The sequence below is a fragment of the Carassius carassius genome, chromosome 31 (genome assembly GCF_963082965.1).
Source record: "Carassius carassius chromosome 31, fCarCar2.1, whole genome shotgun sequence".
Lineage (NCBI taxonomy): Eukaryota > Metazoa > Chordata > Actinopteri > Cypriniformes > Cyprinidae > Carassius > Carassius carassius.
In genome coordinates this window covers 1,685,693-1,704,004 of record NC_081785.1, presented here as the reverse complement: position 1 = coordinate 1,704,004, position 18,312 = coordinate 1,685,693, and the positions used below count along the sequence as shown (strand labels likewise).

Genomic DNA, 18,312 nt, shown 5'->3' with positions numbered 1-18,312 from the left:
TCCTTTTCAAGCAGCATGGCCATTCACTACTTCTTGCGCTGATGCTTAAGTGGCCTCAAATGTGGGCCGTTGCATAACCCTTCACTGGGCCCCTTTTCTATTTTTGTTCCTGGATACGCGTCTCAGTGAGGTATTTTCTGTGGTGACTCGCTTACATCTGTAGCTCTTCTAATGTACTCTCATTGAGCAAGACATGGTTGACTGTTGAGACCAATTCCTGCACATTTGTCTTTTCTTTAAGGTGATGTACATTATTACTGGAAGCAGGAATTATGAGAACATCTGCATTTGACTGGAGACATTGGACAAGGCTGAATTTGGACACCAGGTTTGTGGATTGATGGCAATCACTGTTGTTGTATGTCTTATTTGGACTCAAAAGCAGATGACTCGTCAAAGTCAGTCCTTGACTGCTCTGCTTTTTTGAAGCATGATAAGCTCTTTTATAGACATTTTGTTCCTGCTGTAGTTTTAGGACACAACACTGCTGTATTTCATGAGAAGCCAGGCATCCTGCTGGGAAGTGATGCCAAGGGGGGCTGATATATGACGTAATGACATTCTCTTGAGTCTGGTCATATTTTCCCACCTTTGGCTTTGACATGTTGTGCCAGTTGTTGTTGTTGTAGATGCATTAATGCAGATGCATGTCTGATCATCTAAAGGATGATCGAAGGTCAAACTTGGACACTTGCAGACTTTCGCTGCTGTTCTTAAATGATGAAATAGCATCAAGTTACAGATTTGATGCGATTATTGACTTGTATCTGAATACTGACACATTTAACTTATCAGCCCAGTTTTTAAAGGTGCTTTTAGCCTCTTTTTAGCAGATTTATCCACCATATCTCTCCTCCAATGTGTTGAGGACAATGCAGGATTGAGATTGACCTTGAAAAAAGCACAATGATTGCTCTGTTTTATCATTCCTACATCAGCTCTCTCCTCTGTTCACTATCTCCTGACAGACAGGCTGTTTAGACACTAACTCGACCCGTGGGAAACATTTGACTTCATTGTAGACCATATCAAGATTCGGTTTTAGACTTTATAGCCTGGCAGAGCTTGATATTTCTTCTCTGATTGCTTGCAGAGTTTGAATGTCCTAGTTAAGAGGTTTGAACCAGATAACCTTATGTAACCTCATTATACAAACTCTGATGTATGCAGATGGTAATTATTTTTGCACATCTTTTCAAAGAGTGTAGGCAGAGGTGGTGTAAGTAGGAATATTATCTGTTTAATATCGTGGCACTATACCTGTTGACTTATTTGACCAACAAAATGTAAACTTTAAAGTAATTTGGTCAGAAATTTGTATTGCATAATGGATGAAGATTTATTGGTTTATTCGTTGGTTCATTTACTAGTCTTTAGTCTTAAGTCTTCAGTGCCATATTCTTAATCTTCTACAATATATCTTCTGAATCTCAAACACTTGCATCCATCATTACATCAAACATTTTCAAAACAGATTTTCCCTAGCCAGTATGAAATCATTCAGAAGAATTTGTTTTGTAACTTTTTTTAATGCACTAAAAAAAAAAAAAAATTGCCTTATTGCTTTTCTGAAGATGAAATAAGATTCAATAACTTGGGGTCAATAAGTTATTTCAATGTTTTTGAATAAAGTCTTAAATGCTCACCAAAGATGCTTTTACTTAATCATAAACACAATAAAACTGAAATATTATTACAATTTAAAATAACCTGATCTATCTTAATATATATTTAAAAATGTGATTTATTCTGGTCATGGCAAAATTAATTTTCAGCATCATTAGTCCAGTCTTCAGTCTCACATGATCTTTCAGAAATCATTGTAATATGCCAATCTGGTGCTAAAGAAACTTTTTTAAAAATTATTATTATTATTATCAGTGTTGGAAACTGTTGTGCTATTAGTATTTTTGTGAAAATTATAATAAGAGATTTCAGGATTATTTGATGAATAGAAAGTTCAAAAGAACAACATTTATTTGAAATTTAAGTGTTTTGTAACATTATAAATGTATTACTGTCACTATTTTAATACATTTCATGCATCCTTGCTGAATAAAAGTATTAGTTTCTTTCAAAACAATTTACTGACCTCAAACTTTTGAATGGTAGTCTATATTATTCAGTCGATCTTCATTCATATTTCAGGATTAGCGCTTTGTTATCTTAGTTTTTTAAATGTTTTTATTTCAAATGCAAGAGTTTCCTTCGAATAGAAAAAAACAACATTCCAAATACAGATTAAAGTGCAGAATGATTGATGGTGTCACAGAGCAAAATTACATTATCCCCACCTGTGTATTGTTGTACTTGTAGTTTGGTTAATTCTCTAATGGAGGAATTCCTGACCTTACAGTTTGAGACGACCTTCACATCAATCACAAACCTCAGAAAGATAGAGATGATGCTGGCAGACTGCCTTCAGAAACACTCTACTCAGGGCATGGTGAGTTTATGGGCCAATTTGGCTTGAAAATGACTTTTGTACTTAAATAACTGTACCAGAATTGTATTACTCTTCGAGTTATTCTTCGAGTTATTCTATACTCAAAACATTTGAATTTATTTACTGAAAACATGTTTTTTTTTCTGTTTGCAGACAATTTGGATTTGGTGCCCAGGTTTAAATGCATATAGAGATGGAGACCATTTTTAAACAACTTGACTGAACATGCTCTTGAACGTATGGAAATTATTATTTCACCATTTTGAAAATGATGCTCTTGGACTGACTGCTGTACAATCACGGGGAACTGTTTAAAGCACTGAAGGATTATTAATCCACGTTAAAAAAGGAACTTTCATCGAAGCAAGATGATGTTCATTGTGTTAAAACTAAAGGTAATGTAGCAACTGTAGATAGCAAATCCTTATCATGGAGGCTGCTAAAACCTCAGGTGAAGCGCAACGTCCCAAACAGATTATCAGTTTCAAAGATGACGAAAAACATGTGCCATCTGAGATGACCCAAAGAGGCCAATCCTCTGGCTCAGAGGACAAAATAACACTTGCGGAGCAACCCCAGACCCCAGCTGTAAGTCCATCTCCTGGTGTGGAGCCACAGGTCCTTGTTTCAGAAAATATTCTTACCTCAAAATCTAGAGAACAGTGTCATATCCAGCTCAGGAGGAAGAACATTCCTCTCCCAAACAAACGATATCTTCAATCGGAAAATGAGCTGCTGTCAGAGGGCCTTCTCAAAAAGGAGCAGAAGTTGGTTAAGACTGGGAAGTATATATGCCAGTATTGTGGGAGAGCTTGTGCCAAACCCAGTGTACTAAAGAAGCACATCCGTTCTCATACTGGCGAACGACCATATCCATGTATTCCTTGTGGTTTCTCATTTAAAACTAAGAGTAACCTGTACAAACACAGAAAATCTAACACCCATGCAGTAAAAGCAGGACTGGTTTTATTTTCAGGACAAGACAGCAAGCATATTGATGAAGAGTTGGTGGTAGCAGAAGGTGAAATGCATTCTGATGCTGAGCAGAGCAGTGACACTGATGAAGAAGTTGTGGAGGACTTGCCCTTAGATACCACAAGCCATATCAAAGAAACAGAGGGTTTTGTGCAAGAAAAAGGGGGTGTATTGGCAAAAAAGGAAGCCGATGTTTCTGCTCAAACTTCACTCAAAAAGGAAACAGGGTCATCAGGAAAAGTATCTTTATGGCAATTCCGGGAAATGATGGCACCTGCTGCTATTGCTCAGGTGGACCAGATGGTTGAGTTTTCTACCATCAAACAAAGACTGGCACTTCGTCTTTCGGAGAAGAAACATCAAGACTCTGATCAGTCTCTTTCTCTGCCCAGTTCATACAGTAAAGGAAGCACTGATTCTGGATACTTCTCGCGTTCTGAGAGTGCTGAGCAACAGTTGAACCAGTCGAACGCAAGTGCCAAATCATATCAAGAAATTATGTTCGGGAAATGTTATAGGGCAACAACCAGGCCAAAGCAATCAATCACTGTACAAACCTGCATGACAGACATAAATGAAGCCACATCTAGCTTTATGATTACACTGAACAAAGGCATAATGCCCGTTGACGCAGACTCCTCCATTCACAGAAGCAAGAAAGACATAGTCCGATCAATAAAAATTAATTCAGAGTCCTTCCAAGAGGAAGGTTACCAAGAATGTCAAATCCATAGCGCTGACCTTCTGGAAACTGCTTCAGAGAGTAGTGTATTATTGCGCAGTAATTCTCTTCCAACCTCATCTAATTCGAATCTGAATACACCACAAGGGCTAAGAAGCAGTAACTCATTTGATGAGAGAGTGACAAGTGCTGATGTCACCTACCGGGGCACAATGGGTATGAGAAGACTAATGCGGCAAGCTGCGTTTGAGCACTCAGCTAACGAAGGACACACAGAATCAGATTGCTACACTCATCTGGCCTGTAGCTTAAAATCAGACTTAAAAATTCATAGTGTAGATGATTCCAAATTGGGTGCTGAAAATTATCAAGAAACTGAGTCGTGTTCCAGTTTTCCAAGCCATTTATCAGAAATTTCCACAAGGAAACGAAGAAAAGACAAAAATGTCTTGGAGGAAGATGACTTTCATGTGCAAGACAAGCCTTCTGGATACTCAGAGGACACTGAGACAAAGCCAACTACTTTAGATACTGCCTTTTCTGACACTGAGAGAAGGACGGGCAGCAATGTTATCTCTGTCATACAGCACACAAATTCACTAAACTGGCTAAACTCTTCAGAAAAGTCAATTGATGTTAGATCACATCCCTTAGACAAAATTGCCATTTACAGATTCATGGAAAAGGAACACAGCATAGAGGCTCACAGAACAGAAGGAGCAGACTGGCAACAGGGATGCAGTGGTTTCCGTCACCAAAAGCTTCACATGACTAAGCAGCAAACATCTCAGTCTACTATCCAAGTTCCAGAGATCAGAGTAACCGTGGAGCCTGACAGACCGGAAAAACTTCCGGAAGTAGGGGTCAAGCAAAGGGAAAAGCATACTGAAGAGTTCCAGTGGCCGCAGAGGAGTGAGACCCTATCACAGTTTCCAATGGAGAAACTACCACCCAAAAAGAAACGTTTGAGATTAGCAGAGATGGAATGTTCTTCTGGGGAATCTAGTTTTGAATCCGCTTGCACAAGTCTTTCCAGAAGCCCAAGTCAAGATAGCAATTTGTCTCACAGCTCAAGTTTTTCCCAGTCCCTCGACAGAGAGGAAAACATTAACCTTGTGTCACAATCCAACCCAGATGAGTTTAATAAGCCTTTGGAGTTCTTATCTGTACCAGGAAGTTCACAGAGTCATCACCGAGAGATGAGACGTTCTGCTTCAGAGCAGACACCTTATAATTTACCTTCAGTGGTTCCAGAATTTCGAAGCAAGTCTTTTGATTATGGTTGTCTTTCTCCATCTACATCTCGGCAAGAGGAGGTTAAAGAGCGTAGAAGGGCCTTCTTGGTTAGGCAGGCATCATTAAGTGGTGAACCTGAGATGCAAGGCAGCACAGTCTCAGATGAAATGAGCAAGAGAACAACCTCTCCAAGCAAACCGTTTACACCTGAGGGATCCATCGAGAAAATGAGGTACACTTTGATTTCTGGTGGTCCTTCTCCCCAACACAAACAATATAGCCCAGTCCAATCCTCATCTCAGTATGCTAAACCCAATGTTTGCAATGTTTATGATATGGATAGCATATTGCTTTTTATTAAAAAAGAACCTGAAGAATCCAGGGTAACTGAATCTTATATTAGCTTAAGAAAACCCCAGCAAGATTGCTCCCAGAGTTTAGGCAATGTTTTGTCAACGATAGCAGTTCTTTCGCAAGCTCAGCAAGCATTAGCCAGTCAAAGTACGTCCAGTTTGCTAGTTCCTGTAAGAATTCAGATGCAAGTACCATCTTACGGGAACGTAACGTATACTAGTATATCTCATATTCTGGATTCTCAAACACAGAATCCTATCTCTTACATAGATCAAGCCTCCTGTCAAAGTCTTGCCATTGTCATGCAACAAAATAACGTAGGTTGTGAACTATCTCCAATATCAGGGCACCCTAGCCGACTACTGCGCAGCCCTCAGGCATCACCAGCAAAGCTAAAAACAGGGATACCTCTATCATTAACCTCCAAAACCATCTCAACTACAGAGGCCCCCAGTGGTGGAGCAAACAAACGCACGCTCTCACCTGCAAGTAGCATTGAACTTTTAACTGAAGTGAAGCAGCAGAAACGAGTCAAAGATGAGAAAATTTATGGCCAGATTGTTGAAGAGCTTAGTGCTGTGGAGTTAGGAAATCTTGACGCTGAAAAAGAAAGTCCCAAGAAAGCTTTCAATTCAGAAAGCACTTCAGAGCCATGTAAGCCCACTGAGGAGGTAGATATGGATGAGCCCAGCCGAGACTTTTACAGCAATCCAGAGTTATCTCCTGCCAGATTTCCTCAAGATGCTGCTATAATGGAGCAAAAACCAACACCTGAACACATAATGGCTAGTAATCATCCTGGTTCTAGTATAGGTGCAGTGCCCTCAGCAATCACTGGTGCTTTACTGTTCTCCAAGTTTCCAGGTCTTCACACTACTACTTGTGTGAGCTGGTGCTATCTCAACTCCACTAAGCCAAATAGCACCCAAACAGCTGCAAATATCTCAGAGTATGCCTCATGGTTTGTGAAATGTCATAACCCTAACCCACTCGATCTTAGCACTGGGATGTTTCTTGCTCTTTTCCGATCCAAACAGAGCAGGCAGAATGCTATTTATTCAATCGCTAGCATGTATCAACCTGGACTACTTATGACCTCTACCCCCCGGAGACCGAAGCAAGAACAGGTATGTTATCTGTTGTTGGTTTTTGCTGATTTGCCTATTGCTGCTGTGCTATATGTACCTGTATGTTGATGCCATTGTTATTTAGCCATCTGTTCCATAAGGTCTGTTGTATTATTGCAGGTTACACTGGACTACAGAGAGGAAGATACAAAACAGGCCGTGAGGCTAAGAGACATTAGCCAGAGGTGCAAATCTTTACGAGAGGATGCTGCATCCACTATACGGCAAGTAGAACCAGTGCGTGTGAAGATTTTTGAAGGAGGGTATGTATATGTACTTTGATAATGCTGATGTTCATATGTGACTGTAGTAACGCATCATAATGGATTGTTGTGGTTGTTTATTTCTATCAGTTATAAGTCTAATGAGGAATATGTGTACGTGAGAGGACGTGGCCGGGGAAAGTATATATGTGAAGAGTGTGGCATTCGTTGTAAGAAGCCAAGCATGCTCAAGAAACACATACGGACGCACACAGATGTGAGACCCTACATCTGCAAGTGCTGCCACTTTGCTTTCAAAACTAAAGGTTGGTTTTACCATATTTACCTTCAAGCATGATTACAAAAGATTGGGATAGAAAAATAACCCCTGTGTTTTTTAGGGAATCTCACCAAGCATATGAAGTCAAAAGCTCACATGAAAAAATGCCTTGAACTTGGAGTATCACCCACAGCCATGGACAATACAGAGGATAATGGTAGGAACATTACTACTTATGCAACACTGGGCAGTAGCATAGCTAATACAAGTAGTAAGGCGTTAAGTGTAACTACATTTATTAGTAGCAAGGTGTTAGCATCCCTATACAGGTCCTTCTCAAAAAATTAGCATATTGTGATAAAGTTCATTATTTTCCATAATGTAATGATAAAAATTAAACTTTCATATATTTTAGATTCATTGCACACCAACTGAAATATTTCAGGTCTTTTATTGTTTTAATACTGATGATTTTGGCATACAGCTCATGAAAACCCAAAATTCCTATCTAAAAAAATTAGCATATCATGAAAAGGTTCTCTAAACGAGCTATTAACCTAATCATCTGAATCAACTAATTAACTCTAAACACCTGCAAAAGATTCCTGAGGCTTTTAAAAACTCCCAGCCTGGTTCATTACTCAAAACCGCAATCATGGGTAAGCCTGCTGACCTGACTGCTGTCCAGAAGGCCATCATTGACACCCTCAAGCGAGAGGGTAAGACACAGAAATAAATTTCTGAATGAATAGGCTGTTCCCAGAGTGCTGTATCAAGGCACCTCAGTGGGAAGTCTGTGTGAAGGAAAAAGTGTGGCAAAAAACGCTGCACAACGAGAAGAGGTGCCCGGATCCTGAGGAAGATTGTGGAGAAGGACCGATTCCAGACCTTGGGGGACCTGCGGAAGCAGTGGACTGAGTCTGGAGTAGAAACATCCAGAGCCACCGTGCACAGGCGTGTGCAGGAAATGGGCTACAGAGAAGCAGCACTGGACTGTTGCTCAGTGGTCCAAAGTACTTTTTTCGGATGAAAGCAAATTTTGCATGTCATTCGGAAATCAAGGTGCCAGAGTCTGGAGGAAGACTGGGGAGAAGGAAATGCCAAAATGCCTGAAGTCCAGTGTCAAGTACCCACAGTCAGTGATGGTCTGGGGTGCCATGTCAGCTGCTGGTGTTGGTCCACTGTGTTTTATCAAGGGCAGGGTCAATGCAGCTAGTTATCCGGAGATTTTGGAGCACTTCATGCTTCCATCTGCTGAAAAGCTTTATGGAGATGAAGATTTCGTTTTTCAGCACGACCTGGCACCTGCTCACAGTGCCAAAACCACTGGTAAATGGTTTACTGACCATGGTATTACTGTGCTCAATTGGCCTGCCAACTCTCCTGACCTGAACCCCATAGAGAATCTGTGGGATATTGTGAAGAGAAAGTTGAAAGACGCAAGGCCCAACACTCTGGATGAGCTTAAGGCCGCTATCGAAGCATCCAGGGCCTCCATAACACCTCAGCAGTGCCACAGGCTGATTGCCTCCATGCCACGCCGCATTGAAGCAGTCATTTCTGCAAAAGGATTCCCGACCAAGTATTGAGTGCATAACTGAACATAATTATTTGAAGGTTGACTTTCTTTGTATTAAAAACACTTTTCTTTTATTGGTCGGATGAAATATGCTAATTTTTTGAGATCATCAGTATTAAAACAATAAAAGACCTGAAATATTTCAGTTGGTGTGCAATGAATCTAAAATATATGAAAGTTTAATTTTTATCAGTACATTATGGAAAATAATGAACTTTATCACAATATGCTAATATTTTGAGAAGGACCTGTATACAGTATTTAAAAAATGTGTAGGAAATCATTTTATTAAGTAAATGCTTTTTTTATTAAAGAAAACTACTATTTTTTTCTGCAGATGTAAAAGATTAAAGTGGTCGCATGATATTGATAAAAATAACATTATTTTGTGTATTTGGTGTAGAGCAATGTGTTTATGCGGTTTAAGTTTCAAAAAACACATTATTTTCCACATAATGTACATTATTGTTGCTCTTCTATGCCCTGCCTTTCTGAAACGCATAGATTTTTACAAAGCTCATCATTCTGAAAAGCGAGGTGTACGCTGATTGGCCAGCTATCTAGTGCATTGTGATTGGCTGAATACCTCAAGCATGTGACAGAAATATTATGCCCCTTACCATACTGTGATGCTGTGTGTCCTGGCGCGACAAGACAAAAACAATAAAACCAATTATAAACGAGGAATTTGTTGCATCCAGTGGGGACATAAGTATGGATTATAATGACTTATACTGTCTTTTTATGCATTGCATATTGTGCTGCATAAACATAAAACCATGTCTGCATTTGTGATCAGAGAAACGACAAACAAGCGCAGACACTCACATTTGAATCATCAGTGGCAAATTCTTTAAATATGAAAACATACTTATAGACTGTGAGACAGAAGAGCCAGACTGTCCTTGCAAAGTTGAACTGCCCCACTTTATAGAAACAGACACCGGCATTGTAGGCTACTCTCACAAGAAGCAGTCCTTCTCCTCCGCAAAATGCGCTGCACACATCTGAATATTTGGGTTGAACTGTTCCGGAATAGTGTTGTAGATACAACTTAACCACTAGTTGTGGTTTCTAGTTGTGACCTTTTTTGGAAGGCCAAACAAAGTAGTTTATCTTTCACAACGAAACACACAGCGTCTCCACAACATGGCGCCAGCGGTAACAGCGAGAACTGAAGTTACACCTTCTGTCTTTGCTTTAATATTTGGGCGGCGTTATGCAGATCGTGATGTGGAGGTGTGTTAGAACGAGCCATTTTAGGTAGGAGTGGTGGACTCTTGTATAAAGAATATATCTTTGGATTTTAGACTTTAGTCTTTGCAAGTTTACAGAACTTCTTTATGCACCAAGAGCTTGAAACACTCTAAAGAGAAAGGAAAAATTTAAATCACATCATTTGAACCCTTTAAACATTAGAACAATACACTAATTAATTTTTTTTTTCTTTCTTACTGCCTGTGTAGATGACACGCAGAAGTCCTTAGGCATCATGCCAGTGGAAACAACTGTTAAACATCAGTTCTCAGATGCGGAAGATTCTGATGGCGTTGATGAGGATGAACAAGATGATGATGAAGATGATGAATGTGATGGTGATTCTACACCAAAAACATTGTCCAGAAGCACAAGTCCTCAGTCCTATACAGTCAACAAGCTATGTCTGTCTGGCTGTCTCCCTAAACACTTTGACCCAAGCCGCAATCAACCCAAGGAACAGCTTGGAGTTTCTTCTCCAAGTACTGATGATGATCTGACCTTTGATCTGTCAAGTAGTTCTTCTGAGCCTTGCCCACCTCAGCTGCTGACGCCTTGCTGGGATTCACCTGGCCAGAGGTACATGTCCCCAAAAGGGGATCTCTCACCACAACATCACCTTTTGTCAAGCCGTGATTCATCTCCTTTACTAGCCATATCTCCAAGGAGAGATCTGAGCATCAGAGGGGATTTTTCACCTATCCGGCAGCTGTCACCTGTAAGACCTACAGGTTTGTACCCATCGAGGCAACGAACACAGTCTCCATTGGGTCGACAAAAAGGGGTGCTCAGGGCCGTGTCCCCACGGAGGGGGTCTTATCAGCACAGGACCCTCATGGATCAGGGAAGGAGTGTGAGATTTCAAGCTACTCCCTTTCGACCAGTCATCGGAGTGCGCTTAGACACTGATATGGTATGCCTTTAAATGTACATTTATGCATTTGGTTGATGCTGTTATCCAATACGACACATAATGCATTCAAGGTACACAATCAAGTCTTGCTTTCCCTTGGAATTTAACCCATGATCTTGGCATTGCTCTACTGATACTGATTGAGCTACAGGAAGGAAGGAACACATTGCATTTTATCCATTGCTTTTGGAGACAAAAGTGTACCTCATCAAATGTAAAATATTAACTGTTAATATATGCCATGGTCATTATACGCTTTCTTTGTATAGAATAAAATCTGCATAAAGAATATAATGCCAGAATTTTAGGATAAATTATTGCTATACAGCCAATTCTGGTGCCAAGCCTTAATGGCATGACAGTATAAATCCTTTTTTAAAAGTTCACACCAAATCTACACCAAGTCTGATGACTTTATTTAATTATCTGAAAATAGTTTACATACCACAATTCAGTCAGCATCAAGAACAACATTAATTTTTAATTTTTAACATTTTTAATTTTTTCAGGATCAAGGGGATACTCCTCAGAATCTGTATGTTCCTTACGGCCTATGCAGCAGACAAGATCTGTCCACATCCCTGCAGCCAGACATCTTCAGCCATTTGCCTTTGCACTCTCAAGGACAGGTGCAAACACCTGTTCCGATGAACCCTATTGGGGGGATAAGAATTCCCACCATATCAACATCTGGTGCTGCTGGGGAGAGAAATTTGCTCCCATCAATTCCACAGGGGAACATATTAGAAACAGGAAGTTCCGGCCAGACCTCAACCTCTGGAGTGGCCTACAGTGGAGGAATAGCAACCTCTTCCACTGGCCTTCCTAGCAAAGACGATGAGAAGGAGGAGAGTGTCTACATCTGTGTAAAAGCTATTGCATCCCTCAGTATTACATCTAAAGATGCAGCTGAGAAACTGCCTAAAAGCTGACTTTGTAAGCACTATATAATCGTATTCAGAAGTAAATCTTAAATTCAAGCTCAGACCAGAAATATATTTTATGCACTTATTCAGTGGTTGCATTCAACATACATTACGTGGGTTCTTGTGTTGCACTGGAGGTAGCAAACTTCTGTACTCAAGGGGGCGATAGAGTTACCTTTAAGTGTCTTTGTCATTAACCCGTATGTGTTATTATTCAGGTAGCTGCTGTAAACATGCCAAGTTTAACAAACTTGAACGAACTTGCTCAGTAGTTGACCCTTAGCGCCCCCTTGCAGTCTGAGATTGCGGAAGGCAAAGATGCACTAAATCAAACTTGCTTAGATGTGTTTTTGTCATCTGACCAAGGAGTTTTGGAAACATAGGCAGAAACGTTATACATAGAATATGCAAAACATCTTGCATTTATGGTCAATGCATATGCCATATTCTCCTGCCATATCAGTTACAACTATGAACATGTACAAGCTGCATATATGCAACAATACATGCAAGAAAATTATATCAATATTTAGTGAAAACTATAATTCTGAGTTTCACAGGACTGAAAGTGCATCATTACGTCCCAATTATAATACAAAATACCAGTCGCCGTTCTTACTGAAATCGTCTTTGACTTTTGCTTGTGCCTTTTAAGAAGATGTTTGCATATCCGTTGATGAGAGAAGGTCATTCGATGTACCCTGTTCATGCACTTAACAATAGTGGTGGTCATTAAGTTGAACTAATATGAAGTACCGTGGTTGCTTTTTGAGATTGCAATTATTATTTACGTTAAAGTTTGCATTAAGCTGTGTTATGACATTGCATTGTATGCTGTTGTATATTTTTGCTGGCACCTTTATAACTTAATTGCATTAAGTGCGTTCAAGATTATGAACCCAAATTTGTTGATAAATTCTTTAAACAGTTTAAACCTTCTCCACCGTATAGTATTTTTCTAATGTATCATACCTCGCCTCCTTTATTTAATTTTTAGATTTTTCTGCACTTAAGCAAATAAGTGTCATTAGAAGGCATTTTTAATAGAATAGATCTGCATATAACATCATATTATTATGTAAAAAGCGGTAAGTATTGTGCATTAAGATGACTATTCGAAGCACTTTCTAGCGAGCTGATAGACTGAATGCCGTGTCATCAATATTGAAGCTCTTTTAAATGAATTTTCATTGAATTAATCATATGGCACAACATTCCAGTCACTGTTAAGTCAATTATATGTGCACTTATACATACGTGTTCATACACACATATACGCACATACATATTTACACAAATACACACATCGCTATCCTGTACTGTAATTACTTTTGAAGAGTGGCTTGTGTTGAAGTAAACAAAAATGAATTGTATATAGATGAAGGGATAGTTGCTTTTTCAGGTTTTTCTTGCCATCAGATGAAAGGGTCTTGTCTGGTGAACCTGTCTGATTGTTTGAATGTATGAATTTTTAGCTTAAGTCATTTTAAATGTCTTTAAAGAAGGTATAAGTGCTATCTCATATTAAACATACGTATATCATATGAAGTAGCAGGCAGTTTATGGTATTTATATTAATAGTCTGAGTATTTAAAAATGCTGAGATGAAGTTAAACTGAGTTTATACTGAAGGAACTTTCATATCATGTTTACAGTATTACATATTAAAGATTTTGAGGTATCTAGGTTGAATTTATGGCATTTTAGAAATGACAACTGTTATTTATCTTATGGACTGATCATCATTTATAGAAGTTCATGAATATTTCTTTTGTTTTGCCCATAAAGGCAGCTGATTTCTTCTTATTTGTTTGTTTTTGTTTTACTCTGATTACAAGATGTCCTTTAGAAAAAGAAAAAAATAAATAAATTAAAGTTCTATTATAAAAACTTGTGGACAGTGTTCTTATCTCAAAATGAAATATGCATATTAATAATAAACAAACCAGAGAAATAAGTAAATATATTTTCATCTCTAATGTTTTTAAAAATCCAGATTTTTTTTGTACTTCTTTACCATATACTTTAGCACATTATCATATACTTCTTTTTTGCATTATTTTATATGTTTCTAATAAGAAATTCTATAATAAGCATAATTTTAATTGGATATTTAATATTTGTAATGAAACATACATCTACAGTAATACACAAGACAGTAATGTTTCATTAAAAAAGCATTACAAGGCAAGTCATTGATTATTTTAGAGAATAAGTCAAATGAAAAGTAGATTATTATTGTGCAAAATATTTACAAACACTTATTTTTGCCTCTCACAGTGTTTCATTCACAGTAAAGTAAAATATAGTAAAAACTCCTGGATGGAAGGCATGCGATCATGCAGTTTGATTATATGAAAAATGTACACATTTCTTTACATTTGCATTCTTTTGTGTGCTATTTTTAAGCTGGTCATTGATGTGTTAAATAGCCCAGCCTTCTGCAGAGGATTTCAAAAATCTCAGCCATACACAAAATCATGGTGATAATGGTGAAAATGTACATTGCACTGAGGAAGATGGTCTTTTCAAAGTGCTCAGGTACCATACACTTGGTGAAGTTGAATGTCTTGTCCAGTGAACTGGCATCACAGAAGTACAGCGAATGAACCAGGAATCCAAAGAGACGGCTCTGGAGCCAGAATGCAGCCACCTCCAGGACGATCCGTAGCAGAACAGAAATGATGTAGAACACTGTGTATGTTGGTCGTTCCAGAATATCCTCTTGATCTATGTTTTTATATGCCGCATACAGATGGAATACGGCCCCTGGAACAAGAACCGTCACTAGCTGCAGGGCCCAAAATACCTGCCAAAACAAAAAAGCTTTCTTCTATTAATATTTCGTAAGGAAGGGCTATTTTTGTAAACAGCAATAACAAATAAATAGATTCTTTTAAAATTGTTATTTTTCAAATCTTAACTTAAACTTTTAACCCTCTCAGGCTCAAATTAAGTTTTAGTAACTTAGTAACTTTAGTAACCGTTAGTAAAGTTTTTAGTACTCCAGATACATAAAATATGTATCTGGAGTAATAAGGTTTTTAGTTTTTAACTGTTGCAAATCAGCAACGCCTGCCTTGAGAGGGTTAAATGTGTCATGATTTCCATAAAAATTTTAGAAGTGAAAAAGTGAAAGTGACCAGTGGCCAAGTATATGTTAACCCATACTTCTTTTTTTTTTAGGTATTTAATTGTTTTTCAAAATTTAGTTTAAAATAAAACAATAATAAGATTGTACAAATAATTGAGGCCAATAGAAAATATGAATTATGAAATTACAACATATAAACTGTATGTGACAACTAGCCCCATTCTGACATTTATGTAAAATCCTGTTTTAAGAACACCATTCTATCTTTTTTTTTTACTCGAATCTTTAGTTCTTATGAAAAACTTGTAAAATCTGACACTCAGTTAACGCTTTCCATTTGTATTACTTAACTTAAGATGTTTTTACAACTTTACCTGCGGTGTTACAGGTCTGAACTGATTGTAACAGAAGAGGTTGAGCTCCCTCCTGTCGGGGTCACAGCTGAAATGAAGGGCCTCATTTCCGTAAACAGCAAATCCCAGAACGCCCAGGAAGAACATGCGCACGGAGCCGAAAAACAGGGTGTGGAACTGACCAATCACAGTCGGAGGCCGAAGCTAGAATAAAGAATATGAATCAAACAAGATAAAACAACATAGGTACGTCAGAACATACATAAAACAATATTATTTAAAGCAACCGCATACTTTTTTAATCCTCAAAATATCAGTTTCAAAGAATCATAAAGCGAATATTAATATATATATATATTACCTGATCTGGGGTCGATTTAATGCATTTGTTTGTGTACATTTTTAATGACATAATAAAAAGGAAGAGCAGTCTCTGATTATCCACACATACACATATTTTAAATATACCAGTTGCATTTAATAGATTATACTTTCAATAAAATCTTTACAATGAGTTTGTAAAAGTAGTTTTTATTTATGTTTATTGCATTTACAGAGTTTTGACCAGCAGGCGTTACTAGCGTTTAAATACAAAAATACACCGAAATGCACAAAACTACATAGTACAGTTGCTTTATGACCACCATCAAACCTAACTGGTGAAATCAGATGTTCACTAAAACGTTATAAAAATATCTGTTGACAAGTTTGTCACTAGACTGAAGTACCCATTAAAACAAAATATATTAAAATGCAGAAAACCTAATAATGTGATTCTTGATTTTGCCACAAAAATAATGAAACCTTCTGAAAAAATCAATCAAATAAAAACGAAACGGACACACACTTGTCTTACTTACACATCCCTCATAGAAGTTCTTGATGTAGTTTAAGGACATGGTAATTTCTTTTTTCTTTAAGTTGGATTACTCTGTAAGGCCTGGCCTTCATTTCAGACCTGTTGCCTTCTGCTCTAACGCAGCTGCTCCTGTTGACCTGTGCTGCATATTTCCCTTTCACCTGCTCTACCTTCCTCCATTTACCCACGATGTACAGAGAGACAACAAAAAGGAAAAAACAAAAGGACTGGACATGTGGTTCACACATTATCCCCATTCAACTACATCAGCAGAAAAAAATCATTGATGGCATTTGAGGCATAAAGGGGGAACTAAACAACAAACGTAAGGCTTAAAGTGAAACGAAAGAAACAACATAAACATAGGAATAAACAAATGCAGCAGCTAATGTTTTCAAAACAAGCTTGTGAATGTTTTTAAAATAGGCCTATCATTTATGAATCTTCTGAAGTTGCATGCATGTACAAACATGCATGTATAAATACAGTTATTTTTGCATGTAGCATTTTCAAGTTCAGTGGAAATGCAATAAATAAACAAAAAATAAATATATATTGAATTTAATTCTATTTTGTAAACTTACCAGCCTGAGCCCAAGTGGACAGTTTGTCCTCATTTAATCAGGCATAAAGCAAGACCTCATGGGAAGCAATGGTCTGTCTCTGCGTGGTCAAATTTGATGAAATCACTAATGGAAGATCAGCATTTCCCAAGTGGCTTTCATACTCGATCCAGTGCAATTCCATGCAAACTGAGGGTCAAACTGTGCGATCCTGAAACCTGCTGCTCTGAGAGCCGATCTCTGTCGATAGAGCCTTTTCACACAGAGATTAATGTAGGCTTGGTCAGAATATCTGTGCTGCTCAGAGCATTGGTTAGAGCTGCAGTGAACTGTATAATGAACAAGTTTTTAAGGAGATGTTGGAGTTTTTTTGCTAACTGTGCATGCATACTTTCCAAATTATTTGGAATTTAATTGTTACTTTACTTTAAAATGTTACATTATTTCATCATAATTAAGCACGTTACTGCAAAATAGTTTTTTTTTTATCAGCATCAACTGAAAGTATAATACCAAACCATGCTGCCTGATTCTTTTTATACAATTTTTATAATATTATTATATGTTTTTATAACATGACAATAATGGAAAATGGTAAGAAAATATGCTTAGTTGTCATGCAACAAATCCCACAACACAAAAAAATCAATCAATCAATCAATCAATAAACATTATGTAAACATTAGGTAGATTTCTTACCGTAAATATATAAAACTTTAATTTTTGATTAGTAAAATGCATTGCTAAGAATTCAAACGTGATTTAAACGTGATTTTCTTAATATTTAGATTTTTTTGCACCCTCAGATTACAGATTTTCAAATAGTTATATATAAATATTGTCCGATCACAACAAACCATACATCAGTGGAAACCAGTCAGCTTTCAGACAATCTCACTTCAGAAATCTCAATTTTGAAAAATGTTCACATATGACCAGTTTGTTGTCCAGGGTCATATATATATATATATATAATGAATTGAAATATGACATGATCTTGACATTTCATGAGATTCGCAATTGCATATTATAATCTAATTTACGATCAGCATAAATTTTAAGTTATAATTAAATATATATTACTGTAGTTGTTGTTAAAACGGGGGAAAATACAAAACATCTGTAAATGCTGAAAAACACATTTTATACAATTACTACTAATCTCACAATGCAAAAAAATAAAAAATAAATAAAATAAAAATAATACCCACAATAGACCTGGAGTTCTTGACATTTGATGAGATTTACAATTTCCTATTATAATATTCACATTCTAAAATGCTCTAGCTTGTTTTGAAACATTTACATTTTTTATTTTGCTTTTTCATATCTACAGATTTCACAACAATCAAACAGTGTTTGACAGAATTCATGCAGATATTCTCAATCTGCAGAACATGACTTGAATCTCGTCCCTCCTGATTATTCTGAGGTCTGCTGTGTCTGTCCGGTCAGCCGCTCTGAG

General features: G+C 37.5%; 2 protein-coding genes across 3 annotated transcripts; one reads left to right on the top strand and one right to left on the bottom strand.

The window, feature by feature from the left end:
• The first annotated feature begins 2,631 nt into the window (after positions 1-2,631).
• Positions 2,632-13,859, top strand: hivep2b (HIVEP zinc finger 2b). Its single transcript, XM_059518460.1, has 6 exons — positions 2,632-6,820; positions 6,941-7,083; positions 7,174-7,349; positions 7,425-7,520; positions 10,349-11,052; positions 11,562-13,859. The coding sequence occupies exons 1-6, from the start codon at positions 2,876-2,878 to the stop codon at positions 11,982-11,984; spliced, it is 5,487 nt and encodes a 1,828-aa protein (XP_059374443.1). The 5' UTR covers positions 2,632-2,875; the 3' UTR covers positions 11,985-13,859.
• A 222-nt stretch (positions 13,860-14,081) lies between these two features.
• On the bottom strand, positions 14,082-17,384 carry LOC132111291 (gap junction epsilon-1 protein). Of its 2 annotated transcripts, none has more exons than XM_059518458.1 (3): positions 16,869-17,384; positions 15,447-15,629; positions 14,082-14,787 (listed from the first exon to the last, which is right to left on the bottom strand). In XM_059518458.1, exons 1-3 carry the CDS (start codon positions 16,899-16,901, stop codon positions 14,392-14,394), a joined length of 612 nt encoding a protein of 203 aa, XP_059374441.1. In that variant the 5' UTR covers positions 16,902-17,384; the 3' UTR covers positions 14,082-14,391. The 2 variants fall into 2 exon arrangements, with proteins under 2 accessions (XP_059374441.1, XP_059374440.1); XM_059518457.1 differs by lacking the exon at positions 16,869-17,384 and adding an exon at positions 16,286-16,836.
• Positions 17,385-18,312: the final 928 nt, after the last annotated feature.

What these genes read in the sequence shown, in the direction of transcription:
- hivep2b (XM_059518460.1), top strand. Translation starts at nt 2,876, where the DNA reads ATGGAGGCTGCTAAAACCTCAGGTGAAGCGCAACGTCCCAAACAGATT. An exon ending in GGACAATACAGAGGATAATG is followed by an intron (nt 7,521 to 10,348) that starts GTAGGAACATTA and finishes CTGCCTGTGTAG; the next exon opens with ATGACACGCAGAAGTCCTTA. An exon ending in TGCGCTTAGACACTGATATG is followed by an intron (nt 11,053 to 11,561) that starts GTATGCCTTTAA and finishes TAATTTTTTCAG; the next exon opens with GATCAAGGGGATACTCCTCA.
- LOC132111291 (XM_059518457.1), bottom strand. Translation starts at nt 16,324, where the DNA reads ATGTCCTTAAACTACATCAAGAACTTCTATGAGGGATGT. An exon ending in AGAACTTCTATGAGGGATGT is followed by an intron (nt 15,630 to 16,285) that starts GTAAGTAAGACA and finishes TCTTTATTCTAG; the next exon opens with CTTCGGCCTCCGACTGTGAT. An exon ending in TCAGACCTGTAACACCGCAG is followed by an intron (nt 14,788 to 15,446) that starts GTAAAGTTGTAA and finishes TTGTTTTGGCAG; the next exon opens with GTATTTTGGGCCCTGCAGCT.